At 37.4% G+C, this 18,720-nt stretch overlaps 1 protein-coding gene across 1 annotated transcript in view; it reads left to right on the forward strand.

Moving 5' to 3' along the window:
* The window catches only part of AIMP1 (aminoacyl tRNA synthetase complex interacting multifunctional protein 1), a 63,289-nt gene extending 50,118 nt beyond the window's left edge, over positions 1 to 13,171 (forward strand). Inside the window, exon 7 of the mRNA XM_027837310.1 lies at positions 12,915 to 13,171. Coding sequence (XP_027693111.1) covers positions 12,915 to 13,081 — 167 coding nt within the window. The 3' untranslated portion in view covers positions 13,082 to 13,171. The remainder of the gene's footprint in view (positions 1 to 12,914) is intronic.
* Positions 13,172 to 18,720: the final 5,549 nt, after the last annotated feature.

The raw sequence follows: 18,720 nt of genomic DNA on the forward strand, positions 1-18,720 counted from the left end.
CAGATTCTCAGATAAAGGTCTCATATCTCAAATACATAAAAAACTTTGTAAAATCTGTAAGAATGCGAGTCATTTCCTCAATTGAGACATGATCAAAGGATATGAACCCAAGGTTTTCTGATGAAGAAATCAAAACAATTTATAGTCGTAAAAAATGTTTGGGGCAGCTAGGTGGCGCAGTGGATAGAGCACTGGCCCTAGAGTCAGGAGGACCTAAGTTCAAATCCGGCCTCAGACACATAACACTCACTTAGCTGTATGACTCTGGGCAAGTCACTTAACCTCATTTGCCTCACAGGAAAAAAAAAGAAAGAAAAAGAAAAATGCTCTAAATCATTATTGATTAGAGAAATGCAAATTTAAACAATGAGATATCATTTTACACATATCAGATTGGCTAAAAGGATTGAAGGGGAAGGCAACAAATGTTGAAGGGAATATGGAAAAATTGGAATGCTAATTCACTGTTGGTGGAGTTGTGAACTGATCTAACCATTTTGGAGAGCAATCTCAAATTATGCCCAAAGACTTAATAAATTGCCTATGCCCTCTGACCCAGCAGTACCACTACTAGGTCTATTTCCAGAGATGATTAGGGAAAGAGGAGAAGAACCTATGTGTTCTAAAATATTTATAGCAGCTCTCTTTGTGGTGGCAAAGAATTGGAAATTGCAAGGATGCCCATCAATTGGGGAATGACTGAACAAGTTGTGATATATGATTGTGATGGAATACCACTATACTATAAGAAATGATGAGCTCAGTGATCTTAGAACAACATGGATAGACTTGTACAAAATAGTGAAGAGTGAAATGAGCAGAACCAAAGAAAGTTGTATGTTGTAACAGCAATATTGTTTTAAGAACAACTTTGAGCAAATAAGTCATTTTGACTGTTATAAATAACCAAATTAACTACAAAGGACTATGAAGGAAGATGCTTGCCTGCATCCAGAGAAAGAACTAATAAATAGAAGTATGTATAGAATGATTTTATACACACACACACACACACACACATTTATGTCTAATGATAGCCATCTCTAGGGTGGGGGAGAGAGAAGGAAAAAAAGAAAAAGAAATTTTGCATGCTAACTTTATTATGTATTTAAAAGGAATAGCAAATTGTGCATAATGTATTTGCAGTATCGTGTGTAGTCATCTTTTTATTATATTGTGTTATGGAAATTCTTGTTTTATTCCATAAATTAAAAATAAAATAAAAATTTAAATAACAATAAATTATAAAGCCAAGCATGGTGGTACACCAGAGAAGAAGAGGCTGGGGTATCCCTTGAGCTGAGGAGCTACAGTTGGCTAAGCAGATTGGGTGTCCATAGTAAGTCCAGCATCATTCAGGTGATCCCAGAGGAATGGGTGACCAACAGGTTGCCTGAGAAGGAGCAAACCAACCGAGGTCAGCAACAGAACAGGCCAAAGCTTCTATTCCAGTCAGTAGTAGATTGGGCCCATGAAGAGTGCTTGTACTTCTAGCCCAGTGATCTTTAAGATAGAGAGACCTACTCTTTCAAAAACAAATGAATGGAGAAGGAGGGAGGAAGGAATAGAATTTGGAACTCAAAACTTTTTTTAAAAAAAAGTTTTTTAAAAAAATTGTTTTACTATGTAATTTGGGAAAAAATAAAATATAAGTGAATGGATGAGCCAGTGAGTGAGCAGGCAATAGATAGATGCATAGATAGATGGTGACTTAGAAAAAGAAACAGAATTAGAAATGATAGGACACAAAATCTCTATAGAGGAAGTCATCTTAACTAGAACAAAATATTTTATGTGTAGAAATAAAAAGTTAGAAATATGAGAGGTTGGTAGGAGAAACCAGTGGAACTGATTTTTGGAATGTTTTAAGATAATTGGAATGTTTAAGATAAATGGACGTTTTTAAGATAATTTATATAGCTTTGTTTGAGTTTTAGTTGTTTCTTGTTTCTATTTGGTTTTTATTGTTTTGTTTTGTTTTTATTGCTCTGGACCTGTTACTTCATTTGGCCTTGGGAATTCTTAGTGAAAAAACTAATAGTTAGGTAGAGTTGCCTGGGGGAAGTTAAGTGACTTAGCTCCCTAGGTCTTTTGACCCTGAGGCTGGCTCTCTAGCCTCCATTCCCTGTGGCACCTCTCACAGTTATTTTAATAGTAGCTAAGTGTTTTCATGTTCTTTCTATTAGAAGAAAGTCAACAGCACCCAAAAGTTTAGTCAAGAACCAACATAGAATTTGCACATTTAAATCATAATGAGAGTGTAGATAAAAGGAATAAAGAGGAAGTATGAGTTAAAACCTGCTTATTTTTTTACCCATCTCTACTCACCTAAGTGAAAGCTCCTAAAAGAACCATACAGTAAAAGTCTGTATGTTTTGTGTGTGGGTGAGTGAGTTGGTGGGTGTTTGTGCATTCCCATAAAATCAGGGCCCCCAGCAGCAGCTGAGAGACCACATTATGTTCTGTGAACCTTATAATGGTGAGCAGGTTTTGACAAAATCCCCATCCTACTCCTTCCTGAAGGGGCCAAGTTAGCAGTGGGAGTTAGAAGCAGGTAATCATTAAAAGTCTCAAATTCTTGTGAGCTAGCAAGGGCCTCACACTGTTGGATGGGGGGCACCAGTATTTGCAATGCATGTAGCAGAAATCTCCCTACTCTTAGGAGGCCATATTTACAGAAATCTGACTGGAGTCCCAGACCATGTAATTGTAATAACAAATGAAAAAAAGTGTCTTTTTAATGTAAAACTGACAAGGCAAGGGAAATTAGAATAAAACCTAGTTCCTGGAAATTGAGTGGAAGGTTTTGCTGAATCTGTCCTTAAGTAGAACTTTTAGGTGTCTTTTGTTTCCATTACTTTTTTCTTGTTTCCCATTACCATCTGCTATCTTTTAAGTAATTACTTTAAGAATTACTTCTCCTCTGTCTCTCCTCCTCACCTTTGCCTCTTAGAAGTTTCCTTCTTTTCTTCCTTCTTGCTTAGTGTCCTCTAAAGTTGAGCTTGTGACACTTTCTGCAAGAAACCTTTCCTGATACTCCATCTTAGCACCTCCCTCCACCCCATTACCTTGTATTCGTTTTGTGTATATTTTGTGTTTGCTTATGTACATATCACCTCCCCCAATAGAATACAAACTCCTCAAGGAACTGTTTTCATTTTTGGCATTGGATGCCTACTGCCTGTCCTAGGTGCTTAATAAAATACTTATTGATTGGTTAATGTCAGTGGTGTGTTTTGTTCACTTAGAAATTGCCTTAAGAGTTAAATAAGACAGCACTTTGAAACTATCTTCATCATCTGAATTTTACAGATGAAATTATTGCAATGAAATGTTCTTTCAGTAATACCCTGATTTGTTGCCAGAGGTACTAATGGAGTCTAGGGTCCCTCTCATTAAGTCTGTCCCTGATGTACATAAGCCCTTCCAAGAAGGGAGCGCAAAATCATCCATGAAGAAGAGTCAGGGAGAATTTAGCTCCAGTCTTCTACAACAACATTGTAAATTATCACCTGAACTTGAGTTTGAATTATTATTCAGTCCATTCATTTTATGTCCTTAACCAAGCTGAACAGCCAGGAATCCTTAATGAGCACTGGAGTTAGAGAGTGACCTCCACTGGACCTCATTCCTGTGCTTGCTCAGTAGGGTCACCCTTCTGACATAGCGTTTCTAAGAGGAAAGAGCTGCCAGTAGTTCACAGAAGACAGTCAGTCTATTGGGGCAGCAAGGTGGCACAGTGGATAGAGTGCAGAGTATAGGATTTGGCCTCAAACAATTATTGGCTGTGTGACCCTGGACGGGTCACTTAATCCTGTTTGCCTCAGCTTCCTCATCTGTCAGATGAGCTGGAGAAGGAAATGACAAACTGCTCCAGTATCTTTGCCAAGGAAATCCCAAATGGAATTACAAAGAACTGGACACAACTGAACAACAACAAACAAAAAATTCATCTATCATTTATTTCTTCTTAGACAAAACCTTTATCTTTCTTTCTTAACGGTTAGCATCTGTTCTTTATTTTAAGGTGTCCATGTGTTAGTTTATATATTTTGCTAGTCAACTGACATTCTCAGATTCTAGAAAATTACATTAGAAATTATATATATTAAACATGGTATAGAAGTTGCATTGAATCAAATTTTGGAGTTGTAATTTGAGTTAGAAAAGGCTTTATATGCTTACAGTCATCTTCTAATAGAAAGCCAGAAACATCAATGGGGCTTCAAAAATGCCAGATGAATGCTTTTATTCCTGTTTCTCACCCCTTTTTTCCTTTTGTCTTGCCTTATGTTTGTGAAGCTATAAATTTTAGTTGTAGAATATAGCAACAGGTCCCTTAAGCACTAAACAGAAATAACAGTTCAAAAAATGTGGTAGCTATGAGACAAAGGAAGTAACTGATATCTTTGAGACTACACTCCATTGGATTCCAACCAAGCTATTGCAACAGGAAAAAAATGTTTTAAGAACCTTAACTAATATTGAAGAAAATGTACAGAGGTGGTTTGATTTGGAAACTATTCTTCTCTGAGCCTCTAAGAAGAAGATTAATTCTGCTGACACATGCATGGGAAAATACATAGTTTATTGGAAAAAGCAGATTTGATTTTGATTCCTAGTTCTAGAATGTACTAACTGTATGACTATATACAACTCAATCAAGTTCCCTGAGCCTCAGTTTCTATACCTATAAAATAAAGATCATAGAACTTGCACAACCTATCACTGGGTTCTTAGGCCAGTATAAAACACTGTATAAATATGAGCTAGTCACAATAATAATCTCAGTAATTGGTGTGAAAAGTGCTCATGTATACATACAAGTAAATATTCATCTTCAATATAACAAGTGGGAGCTCTTCAAAAAAGAAGGAAACACTCATCTCTATCTACTTGATGCCAACTGAAAATGCATTTCCTATCTTCCTCTCTTGTCTGCCAAAAGTAGGCCCTTATACGTTATCTTAGTCCATTCTTTTCCAATCTCACTTTATAAAAAAGCCATAGAGAGAATCTAAATCCAACAAAGGACATTTTATTTCCACAAGTAATTTTCATGGATAGTTTGAATATATTATTCCAAAGAGTTGAACTTTTGATTTGTTTTAAACCAATATAAAAATAAAATAACAGTGAAACATAGGCAACTACCCCTGGACCTATCTTTTTTTTTTTTTTTTAACTTTTTAACTTTTTTTTTTGCCTCAAAGCACTTAACCTATATAGTTTTAGTGAGTGTTTTACTTTTTAGATAATTATGTTTTTTTCTTCTATTCTGCCAAGCTTATTCTTGCCAAACCTCATGTAACTGCTGAGCAGTTTTATAAAATTAATCAGCAGTAACCCCATAAGTCCAAAATAATCCTGGCTTTTATGTAAAAATACTCAGGGAATTGGTCTCAAGTGTTATTAGGGGTCATGTGTTCAGTGACCAAACTTATAAAAACCAGGTTAGTTGCTAGAATAGTGCTGGTCTGCCAAATGTCAAAGTGGAACTGATACTTTGTGAACATTCTAAGAAGAGTTATGTTGACTAGTGAAGATGGAATTAATAGGAATTTTCTGATTTTGAGGTCTAGTGCAAGATCAAGGCTAGTTAGAATTTGTCCACTGTGTTACTTTTGTGATAATAAGTGTTCACGAAATCCTTTTTGTAAACTGTGATAAATGTTTTGGTTTTCCCCTCCCCTTATTCCCTCTCTTTCTTCAAGTTATTACTTCCAGAAGAAAGAGAATTTGAATTAGCAGCAACCTCAGAGGCTGTCTGGTCAGCCCATACTTGAACAATTTATTTCAATTTAATAAGCATTTATTGATCTCTTCCTATATGCCAGGCACTGTGCTAGGTATTGGGAATGCAAAGACAGAAATAAAAGTCCCTGACTTTAAGGAGTTTATATTCTAATGGTAGAAATATGTTCACAAATACTAGGTGTGTTTAGTAGGATGAATACAAAATATGTTGGGGGGAAGAGAGCACTAGCCATTGGAAGGGAAATCTGTCAAGATCTCCTGTAGATAGTAGCATACGAACTGTGCTTTGAGACATTTAAGAATTCCATAAAGTGAAGAGGTGGAGCCAAAATGATGGAGAAAAGGCAGGGACTCACATGAGCTCTCCCCTAATCCCTTCTAAACATTATTAAATAATGCCTCAAAACAAATTCTGGAGCTGCAGAACCTAGAAAAGGCTTGGGTGAAAAAGTTTTCCAGTCAGAGACAACTTAGAAGGTTGATGGGAAAGGTCCGTCACATGAGGTGAGAGTGGAGCTTAGCCCGATGCAGGCCACACCAGTGCAGAATGAGCCCCAGAAAACCAGGAGCAGGCCTTGGGAGCAACTGTATCAGCAGCAATAATGGCTACTTCCAGAGCTCTCAGACCACAGACAGGAAGGAGGTCAAACATCTGGTCAGAAGGAGATTATAGGGGACCTATCATCTGGCACTAGAGGCAGGACTCTGTTGCTTTGCCCATACGTAGATCTGGGTTGTAGTTCTGGGTGTCTCAGGGTGAGGAGCAGCACTAGCACACCAGAGCTTATGGCCACAGTGAAGAGAGAACCCTCTTCACAGTTCCAGGGCAGAAAAGGGTGCCAGAGTACAATCTAGGAGAGTAATAAACATACCTCTCCTGAGATCATATTGTCTTGGAAGAACTGAAAACTTAGAGGTCCCTTGAAGTATCTCTGAAAACAGCTACCCAAAAACCCTGGAAGCAGAACCCCACTTTAGCAAAGTGTTAAAGGTCAAGAAATAGGCTGGAAAAAATGAACAAACAACAGAAAGTAACTGTAGAGAGTTACTATGGTGACAAGGAAGATCAAAACACCCTCAGGAAACAGTAAAGTCAAAACTCTTACATCCAGAACCTTAAAGAAAAATTATGAATTGGTCTCAGCCATGGAAGAGCTCCAAGAGGATTTTGTCAATCAAGTAAGAGAGTAGAAGAGGAATTGGAAATGAGAGTGATGCAAGAAAATCATGAAAAAAGAGCGAACAACCTGGTGAAGGAGGCACAAAAAAAATACTGAAGAAAATAACACCTTAAAAAACAGACTAGGCCAAATGGTAAAAGAGGCACAAAAATCTAATGAAGAAAAGAATGCCTTGAAAAGCAAAATTGGCCAAATGGAAAAAAATACATAATAGTTCATTTGAAGAGAAGAACTTCTTAAAAAGTAGAGGTCAGATGGAAAAAGAGGCGCAAAAATTCACTTAAGAAAATAATTCCTTAAGAAGTAGAATTGGCCAAATGGAAAAGGACGTACAAAAACTCTCTGAAGAAAATAATTCCTTAAAAACTAGAATTGAGCAAATGGAAGCTAGTGACTTTGAGACATGAAAAAACAATAAAACAAAATTTTAAAAATAAAAAAATAGAAGACAATGTGAACTATGTCATTGAAAAAACAACTGACCTAGAAAATAGATCCAGGAGAGATCGTTTTAATATTATTGGACTATCTGAAAGCCATGATCAAAAAAAGAACCTACACATTGTCTTTCAAGATATTATCAAGGAAAACTGCCCTGATATTCTGGTACCAGAGTAAAATAGAAACTGAAAGAATGTGTCAGTCACCTCCTGAAAGAGATCTCAAAAGGAAAACTCCCAGGAACATTATAGCCAAATTCTAGAGCTCCCAGGTCAAGGAGAAAATATTACAAGCAGCCAGAAGGGAACAGTTCAAGTGTTATGGAGCCACAGTTAGGATAACACAAGATTTAGCAGCTACATTAAAGGATAAGAGAGTTTTCAATATGTTATTTCAGAGGGCAAAAGGAGCTAGGATTACAACCAAGAATCGGCTAGCAAACCTAATATAAATCCTTCGGGAGGGGGATGGATATTCAGTGAAATAGAGGACTTTCAGGCATTCCTAATGGGAAAAAATGGAGCTGAATAGAAAATTTGACTTTCAAATACAAAACTGAAGAGAAGTATAAAAAAATAAGTAGGAAAAGGAAATCATAAGGGACTTGATAAAGTTAAACTGTTTATATTCTTATATGGGAAGATGATACTTATAACTCATAAGAACTTTCTCATAAGAGCAATTAAATGGAGTATATATAGACAGAGGGCATGAGTGTGAGTTGAATATGATGGGGTGATAACTAAAATAATAAAATTAAGAGGTACGAAAGAGGAATGCAGTGGGAGAAAGGGAAAAAAGGAGGGGTAGAATGAGGTAAATTATCTCACATAAAAGAGGCAAGAAAAAGCTTTTACAGTATAGAGGAAGAAGATTGGGGTGGGGGAGTCATAGGGAATACTTGAACTTTATTCTCATCAGAATTGTCTCAGAGAAGGAATAACATACACACTTAGTTGGGTATAGAACTCTGTCTTACCCTATAAGAAAGTAGGAGAGGAAGGGGATAAGAGAAGTGTAGATTGGGGGAGGTGATAGAAGAAAAACACTTTTGAAGAGGGACAGGGTGAAAGGAGAGAGAAAAAAATAGAATAAACGGGGAGATAGAATGGAGGGAAATAAAGTTAGCAATCATAACAAAAAAATTTTTGAAGCAAGTTTCTCTGATAAAGGCCTCATTTCTCAAATATGGAACAAACTGAGTAATACTTATAAAAATGAACCATTCCTCAATTGATAAATGATCAAGAGATGTAAAGTCAGTTTTCAGATGAAATAATGAAGCTATCAATAGACATATTTTTTAATGATCTAAATCACTTGATTAAAGAAGTCAATTAAATGCAAATTAGAGAAATGCAAAATCTCACACCTTTTAGATTGTTTAATAAGACATAAAGGGAAAATGACAAATGTTGGGGGGGATATAGGAAAATCGAGACTCTAATTTACTTTTGGTGGAGTTGTGCACTGATTCAGCCATCCTGGAGAGCAACTTCAAACTATGCCCAAAGGGCTTTAAAATCATGCATATTCTTTGACCTAGCAATACCACTACTGGGGCTGTATCCTAAAAGAGATTAAAAAAAAAAAAGGAGAAGGTTGTAAAGAATTGGAAACTGAGAGGATGTCCATCAACTGGGAAATGGCAGAACAAGTTGTGGTGCATGATTGTGATGGAATACTATCGTGCTGTAAGAAATGATGAGCAGGATGCTCTCAGAAAAATCTGGAAAGACCTACATGAACTGATGCAAAGTGAAATGAGTAGAACCAGGATAACATTGTATACAATAACAGCAATATTGTAAGATGATCAGCTATGAATGACTTAGCTATTTTCATTAATTCTGTGATCCAAGACAACTCTGAAGGACTTAGGATGAAAAATGTTATCCATCTCAGAGAAAGAACTGGTGGAGACTAAATGCAGAAGGAAGCATACTTTTTTACTTTATTTTTTCTTGGGTGTATGTTTTTTTGTGGGGGAAGTCTATATTTTGCAGCATGAGTAATGTGGAAGTGTGTTTTGCATGACTATGCATGAATAATCTATATCAGGTTGCTTGCCTTCTCGTGGGGGAAGTGGAGAGGGAGGTAGAAGATTTGGAACTCAAAATTTTAAAAAGAATGTTAGAAATTTGTTTTACATGTAATTGGGGAAAATAAAATACTAAATTTAAAAAATATATAGGCATGGGGCAGCTTGTACAAAGACACAGACAGGAGGGAAGATGTTTTGTGGGAGGAGCATATAGTATGCTTGTGTAGCGAGAACTCGGAGTACACAAATGGAGAGTAATATGCCATCCGGCAAATAGATTTGCTCCGTATGGCAAAGGGCTTTAAGAATTCAACTGAGAAATTTGTATTTTATCTTAGAAGCAATAGAAAACCTAAAGCTTTGCTTGCTTCCTCTACTTCCTCAATTCTCAGTGCTTAGCAGTCTGGCTTCCAATCTCATCACTCAACTAAAACTGCTTTTCCTGAAGTTTTTAATGATCTCTTAATTGCTCATTCTGATGGCCTTTCCTCATTCTTGATCTTTCTCAGACTGTATATTGCATCACCCTCTCCTGTGTAACATTGCCTCTGTTGGTTTTCATGGTATTGTGTGCTTTCTCCTAGCTCTTACCTGTGTGGCAGCCACTTTAGTTTCCTTTTCTTACTTATCCTCATCAAACTTCCTAATTGTGGTTGTTCCCTAAAATTCTGGTCTCAGGCCCTCTTCTCCCTCTGTTCTTTCTCTTGATAGTGTCATCAGTTTCCGTGGTTTTAACTTTGATCTCTTTGCGTATGACTCACAGATCTAAATATCTCACTTCAGTGTGTCTCTTGAGCTTCAGTCCTGCATCACATTGCCTATTGCACATTTCCAACTAGATGTTCCAGATACATGTTAGACTCTTAACATTTCCAAAACAGAACTCATTTTCTTTAGCCTTAAACCACCGTCTCCTCTTCCAAATTCCCCTATTTCTGTCAAAAGGCACCACTGCTCTTCCAGTTTCCTAGGGATTATTATCCTGAACTCTTCACTCTCCCTCACTTCATTCATCCAGTGAGTTGCCAAATCTTGCAATTTCTACGTAAACAATAGCCTTCATTGTACCCAGTTACTAAAGTCTTTATGGCATTCTAGAGTCCCTTTGCCATCCTGTTAGTGTCCAGCTATTCTGTGTCCTTTGTAGCACACACTAATCCAGATGTGGTCTCATTATGGTAGAGGACAATGGGGCTATAACCTCTCTAGCCCTAGAAAGTTGCTTCTCCTAAAGTCTACAATTGCATTAGTTATTTGGATTGCTATTTCATACAATCAGCTCATTGAATTTGCCTTCCATTAATCCTCTCTTGTAGTTTTCTAAGAAATGTTTTTCTGGGCACAGGCACACAAAACACACACACATAACAATCTGGTACTTATGAAATTGATTTTTTTTTCTTAATTTGAGTGTAAAATTTGCATCTTATTAGATTCAACCCACTGCCAAGACCATTTTGGCTTCTCAAGCTCTCATCTGACATGTTAGCTTTCTCTCCCAGTTTTTTGTCTTCTACAAATTTAAGTAGCATGCCATCTATGTTTATGTATATGTGAACAATTTGGTTGGTGAAAAGGAGGGAAAAGGAAATGTATGAGGAAAAAGGATGAAATCAACTTTTAAAGGATGTATGATAACAGTCCTTTTGTATATGAACAGTATTTTTGCTGAAAGGAGCAGGAAAAGGTCTTTTATGTGTGTAAAACTAATAAAAATCCACTTGAGAAGAAACACAATGTCTTTGGTAAAATATGAGAAAAGACATTAGGAGGACCAAGTAGAGACCTGGCCCTCTGAAAAATATACTTTGGGGGCAAAGAAGTGACTGAGGATATCTGCCATTGTTGTCCCTCAGTTCATTTGCGTGTCTTTTTTTTTTAAGAGTTTAGGAGGTTAAAATCCACAAAGTGATAAATCAAGTAACTCTTTAAAAACTGGAAAAATTAAATAAATATTGTTAGTTATTTTATAACTGATAGCTAGATTTTGTGAATTTTACTTCATAAGGAAAAGATGAACCACTGATCATTAAGAGGTTCTGATTTGAGGCATTGCGAACAGTTAATAAGCTTACAAGAGGTGAGTGTGAAGACACCAGGAGAATCAGCTAAGAAGAAGGCTTCAGTGTCTGTAGTGGGAGCCTGCTGATTTTTATGGATTGGTTGAAGAAAAGTATTGCAACCCTGATGGTTAGAAAAGAACTGCACTTTGCTGCTATTTGTACTTTTGCCTTCTAGCACCATCTACAGCTTGAGAGGTGAAACCTTTCATGTTACTTCCTTCCCTAGTTTGAGGGAGAAACAAGTAAAAAAATATATTTTGAATGTGCTTTGCTTTTAGAAGAGATTTGGAGTTAATTAGACAAGGAGTTGGCTGGGTTTGTCTGTGTTACCCAGAGATCCAACTTGAAGAGCTTTGTAGTTTTCTGGGTGCTATGTTACCACTGTAGTAGTGTAACACTTTTCTTAGCACCCCAGTAAGAGGGACTGTTGGTTAAAAGAGCATGTCACTGCTTCATCATCTCAGGAGCAGAAGAGTATATTTATCATACATCAGGATAATGCCTAAGTTTTTTATTAGTGCATTCTCTTTGAGTATATTTTATCATTTTAACTGTAGTAATGTTAATAAAAATACTGAAAGACCAATTGCAATAGCCAGTCTTGGTCCCAGAAAACAGATAGTGAAATACAATTTCTTTTTCTTGGTAGACAGGTTGGAGACCGTATGAGCAAAATCTCTCATGCACCCTCAGATGTAGTTATTTTGTTGGTCAGTTTTGCTTAATTGTTTTTCTTTATTTAAAAAAAAAGTGTTGGGGTATATCAGTAAGTGACTTTTCAAAAAAAAAACGAAACAAAGGTACCACTTTTTCTTTTTTCAGCTGTCTAGAGTAGAGCAACTAAAATTATTGAGGAGATAAGGTAGAAATTGCCATTAGAGGATAGAATATAATAATAGTTAGCATTTATATACCACTTCAAGGTTTGTAAAGAGTTTTATCTACTCACAACGACCTGGTGAGGTAGGCACTATTATCACCATTTTGGAGATGGGAAAAATAAGATTTGGAGAGGTTACATGGCTGCCCAGGGTCACAGCTGTGTGAGGCAGGATCTGAACTCTGTTCTTCCTGACTCCAAGACCAACATGCTATATGCTTCACCACCTAGAAAACCTTCATGTGAAAAGCTTCAAGTGCAGTGTCCTACTGCAGATGGGATTTCTGTAGTTAGAAGACCACCCTAGTTCAGTTTAGAGACAAGAAGGTTACCAAATGATAGCCTTTTTCTCAGTCACTGCTGACCCAAGACATTGTCCTCCAAGGTGAGGCATTTGCAGTCTTTGTTGGGAGAGGTAGTGCTCCATTACTGTGAGAACACAGATTCTGAGAGGATTGAAGTCAGCCTTGAAAAATGCTTCTCATCGCCAGTAAACTCTCATATAACTTACTTTTGACTGTAACTCTTTCTTTTTTTTTTTTAAATAGGAGAGCCTGAGAAGGAACTGAATCCTAAGAAGAAGATTTGGGAGCAGATCCAGCCTGACCTTCTCACTAACGACCAGTGTGTTGCAACATATAAAGGAGTCCCCTTTGAGGTGAAAGGGAAGGGGGTCTGTAAGGCTCAGACCATGTCCAATAGTGGAATTAAATAAAAAAAAAATCTTTGGCAATTGAGATACTTTAAAGAAATTTTGATGGAAAGTATTGTAAGCACAATAAAAAAATATATATTTCTTCCATAATCTTCTTAAAAGTTACTGACTCATTTCTGTTCTTGCCCAGACCTACCTGTTGATTTTGTGTCTATAATATTTTCTGTATTAGGATTTAGTGGTTGAGCACTTAGAAAGCGCTTTACAGTTTTACATGTTTTGCAGTTATTTTTATTAGTTATTGTTTATAGATCCACAAGTAATTTGTTTTTATTATTATTACTGTTATAGATGGGGAAGCTTAAATAGGTTGTCAGTAGGGGCAGCTGGGTGGCACAGTGGATAGAGCTAGGGACCTGGAGTCTGGAAGACCTGAGTTCGTATTTGGCCTGATACTTCCTAGCTGTGTGACTGGGCAAATCAGTTAACTTCTGTTTGCCGCAGTTTTCTCATTTGTAAAATGGGGATAATAAAATAGCTCCTACCTCCCAGGGTTGTTTGGAGGATCAAATGAGATGATATTTGTAACGTGCCTAGCACTTAATACATGCTATATAAATGGTCGTAGTTATTATTAATAACTCATAGTCATGGAATTGATGGAAATTCAAACCTTGAGCTTGGATTATATGAGAACTTGACTTTCTTCAAAAATGGTGACTTGGACTCTTCAGCTTGTCAGCCACCTGTGTTGTAGGGTTCTTGAGATTTAGGGACATATGATGACCTAAGAGAACCAAGCATCATAAAGCGGAATGACACAAGGTTATCAATTGTCCTCTGTAACTCTACCGGTATACCTTATCCCTGACCATTAGGAACTTGATGTTTGATTTGTCTTCAGCTGAGATGCTCAATTACAGGTTGAATAACTAATGACTAACCTTTGACCAGCTCTTATGTTAGATCAAAGCTAGAAATGCTTTTTTTTCTTAAAAGCCACTTATTGGGGCAGCTCGGTGGCACAGTGGATAGAGCACCAACCCTGAAGTCAGGATGACCTGAGTTCAAATCCGGCCTCAGACCCAACACTTGACACGTACTAGCTGTGTGACCTTGGGCAAGTCACTTAACCCCAAATGCCTCACTTAAAAAAAAAAAAAGCCACTTATTTTCTAAAATAAAGGTTCTTAACTTTTTTTTTTAATGTCATGGCAGTCTGTTGACTTCATAGACTCCCAAGAGCCCGTGATCTAAAAGAACTACCTTTAATGTTCACTTGCTTTTTAATATAAGGTCATATGATCTCATACTCTGCTATGTCAACATATTTAAAGTAATTATAGTTAAAACTTGACATGTAAAATTAAACAGATAATCTATACACACGTAGTAGAGGAGGGAAGTGTAGAACAATTAATGTAAGAATTTCATGGGCAAATGAGAAAAGAGAATAGGGCAAATTATAAGGTACTTAGTAGGTATTGAGCAGTTAGTGGCATAGTGGATAGAGCACATGGCTTGGAGTCAGGAAGACTCATGTCAGACACTTACTAGCTATGTGACCTTGGGCAAGTCACTTAACCGCGTTTGCCTCAGTTCCTCATCTGTAAAATGAGCTGGAGAAGGAGTTGGCAAATCAGTCCAGTATCTCTGCCAAGAAAACCCCAAATGGGGTCACATAGAGTCAGAGGTGACAGAAAATACAAAGATGAAATGAATGAAAAAACATTTATTACTCACTTAATGTGCAGGACACTGTACGAATACAAAGGATACAAGCACAAGTAAGGTAATCCTTGCCTTCAGGAAGCTTACATTTTAATGGAGAAAGAACCCATACACAGGTGAACAAGAATTGGAGCAAGATGGCAGAGAGTAAGGAATGGCAGCATGGTTTAGTTGGGGCTGGAAGCTATGTAGTGGGTCCAGAACCAAGTAAGATAAACTAAAAGCTAATCAGGACTGGGAGGCTGAGTGCAAAAGGGGAAGAGGAAGAGCCTAGGATGCAAAGAGTATGGCTTGGCAAAGGCTTGAGAAGATGTACGAGAGAGCTTCTGTCTCTAATGAGCTAATAGGGGAGGATAAGAGGAGGATCCCCCAAAGTAACCCGAAATGACACGCGTGACTTACTGTGGTAAAACAGCAGTTTTCTGATCCAGCCCACCTTACCATGACGCAGCTTTCTCCCCACACACAACTGACTTTGCCTGCTACTTCCCTGTCGGCTTTCATGGTATGATTCCTACCCACTCCATCCCCATGGGGTTCTTCTAATTGGCCACCAGCTTCTCTGACACTGTTTTCTGGCCTAGGGTTATACCCTGATGATTGACCAGGCATATTTCCTCATAGAAATAAAGGGGGCGGCATCCAGGGAGCTAAGTGTTGCTGTGTCTTTGCTGTAAATCCATGTTGCCTATCCTTGTTGTGATAGGGCAAAGCAAACCTCCTTCGGTAAATGTTCAGTGACTTAGGAGTACCTCATTTTGTCCCAACATCAAACCTGAACTAAGAGAGGACTGGTTTTAGATCAGTATGTACAGTAAGGTGCAAAATAAATCATTTGCAAATATGTGCATGTATGCATATATAGAGATATACACATATATACACACAGTACAAAATAAAGCGTTTGCATATACGTGCATGTATGCATATATAGAGATGTACACATATATACACACACACAGTGCAAAATGAAGTGTTTGCAAATGTACATGTATGCATTTGTATACACACACACATGCAAAGTTTAGAGTCAAGTATGTGCTACCCATACAAAGAATTCTACATTTTTTAAAACTCAATCTTACGGAAGTGAATGTTGAAAACTAAAAATAAATAAATTAAATTTTAAAAAATTCTACATTTTTCAAGAAAGTTTTCAAGAAGTTAAACATGACTAAATGAGAATAGAGCATCCTTTGATACCAGATGCAAAATAAAGTTCAAAACATTCCTTGGTCTGAATTGAGTTGCAGTTATTTGGGATGAAAAAGGCTTTTCTGCCTGACCCGTTGATTCCATTTCCTTTTGTCATTTAACTGGGTACTTGAATCATTTATTATTCAAATTTTCCCAACTTGGTGTAAATGCACTGAGTTAAGGTACATGCAGGTAGTTATGTTAAAGCTCTTTTAAATATTTTTTCTTGGGGCAGCTAGGTGCCACAGTGGATAGAGCACTGGCCCAGAAGTCAGGAGGACCTGAGTTCAAATTCGGCCTCAGACCGTACACTTGACACTTACTAGCTGTGTGACCCTGGGCAAGTCAATTAAGCTCAATTGCCAAAAAAAAAGAAAAATATTTTTTCTTAAGTTACTAAGGTATCTTCCTATAATCTCTGCTACTCTATTTTCCAATATACTCTGTTATTCTATAAAGGCAAATTTCACCTCAGGTTGAGTTAGTGAAAACAAGCAAACTAGCTAGCACTGATATTTTACTATATATAATCTAAAACTATCTGGGCCAGTTCATTGAGATGAAGCAATAAATAAGTGGGGGTTGCAGGACTCAAACCCCAATCTCTCTGGCCTTAACAAGTGCACTGCTGTTTCTCCTACACCATTATTTCTTTCTTAAACGGGTAGTTTTGCAAAAGTTATTAATGTAATATTTTTTCCTTCCACTTTATTCCAATTCCAAATAGAGGAACTGTTTCCTTTACATTATAGCTGTCTGGCTGCCTGCTGCAGTGACTATTTTGCTTTGTGAAAAGAAGATTGACCATATTGAAATTGATTTTCTGGTTTTCTGGTACACATTGGGAGTTCAGGTTATGTCATGTGTTTTTAGGTCTGGTGATGTTCTCATCACCCAGACACATCACCCAAATTTCTTTTGCAATGAGGATTAAGTTAACACATACAAAACTGGTTTATATTCCTCTGGAGTATTTTTGTTTTGTTAATTTTTTTAACTTCAGCCATTGTGGTGAATTACTTGGGACAAGCGACAATTTTGATGTTTCACTCTGACAAAAATGGTCATTTGTGTGTGCTTTTCTTACAATTTGAATATCAAACCTGGACCAGATTAAGACAGATTGAGCTAGTTTCTCGACCTTTAGGTAGTCCTGTCATTTGAGTGCTGAATTTTGTACCCTACATATGATTTATTAGTTTTACATTGTTTTTAATTCTGTGGTTTTTAAGAAAGGATATCACTCCAAAGAAATGTGCAAAAGTCATAGCTCTTCAAGAGCACACTTAAAGTGACTGTTGCAGATACTGCAACAGCTGTTGATGTGGGGAGGACAAATGTTTCAAGGATCACTCCATGCTTACAATGAAACAGCATCAGCAGTACTGAAGCACAAAGAAATGTTGTCATTGAAAACAAAAAGCAGTGTTGAAGACTGATAAAGTATTGCTATAAAGTGGCATATCTAATTGGGATAGCTGGATGGTACAGTGGATAGAGCAATGGGCCTGATATCAGGTAGACCTGAGCTCAAATCTGGCCGCAGATATCAGCTGTGTGACCCTGGAAAAGTCACTTAACCTCTGTGTGCCTTAATCCACTAGAGGAGAAAATGGCAAACCACTCCAGTATCTTTGCCAAGAAAACCCTAAATGGAGTCATGAAGAGTCAGATGTAACAAACTGAACAACAGCAAAGCATATCTTGAATACAAAGGAAACAGACCTCCACAGAAGAACTTGTAATGACAGTGAGAAGACCCATCAAAACCAGCTGCTATAAACATTGCTATGAAGTGCACGTCATGGGCAAATAACTCTTTTTTTTTTCATTCAATTCTATTCCAGAATTGATGTCATAGGAAGTCCATGTGTACCTTTAAGATCTGGTCATCTTTAGACTGTAAAATATCCTCTCTCTCTCCCTCCCCCCCAAAAAAGGAATTTTTTTTTAACTTCATGTGGGCCCAAGACAGATAAGTCTCGAGAAAGGTGTCAGAAGTGCTGGAAATTTGAATTTGCCCTCTTCCCCTTGAAGTCGATGAGAAGTAGACCTTTCTGACAATACACTGCTGCATGTGTGCTTCTGATTACTCTGACTATTACTCCAAAACCTGTCCTTATAAACAATTCTATTTGGTTGCCATTACACCATGTACAAGACCCCTTTTAGAAGCCGGACAGCATCCTGATGGTAAGGCCTTAGAGTTCTTGTCATATACAAACTGGTTGAGGAGAAGGGCATTTAACCTGGAGAAAAAAAAAAAAAGTGGCAAGGAACATGGTAGCCAACTCAGATTTGTTCTGTGATCCCAGAAGGCAGAACTTGGAACAATGATTGAAAGTAAAAAGAAGCACGAAATATAGGCTTCATATCAGGAAAAAACTGACCAGCAGAGGTGTCCAAAAGTGAAATGGGCCACTTCAAGAAGTGGTGGGTTCTTCCTCATCAGAAATCTTAGAGTAGAAGCTGAGCAATCATGTCTCAGATACATTGTAGGCTGTTCTCCCCTGCCTCATCCCGTCCCGTCCCTCTCCCCGCCCCCAGCTTATAAAGGTTGCCTTGACTATAATCTGGCATTTTCAAAAGTCAATTTTGTTGTAAATTAAATCCTCATAGTGAAATGAGTAAATTCAAGAGACCTTATGGCCAGCATGGTGTAGTGCAGGGGATCTTAACCTGGAGTCCATGAACTTTTAAAAGTATTTTGTTAACTATTCCAACATAATTGGCTTCCTTTGTAATCTTGTGTACTTTATTTTACGCATTTT

The sequence above is a fragment of the Vombatus ursinus genome, unplaced genomic scaffold (genome assembly GCF_900497805.2).
Source record: "Vombatus ursinus unplaced genomic scaffold, bare-nosed wombat genome assembly UNPS02014821.1, whole genome shotgun sequence".
Taxonomy (NCBI): Eukaryota; Metazoa; Chordata; class Mammalia; order Diprotodontia; family Vombatidae; genus Vombatus; species Vombatus ursinus.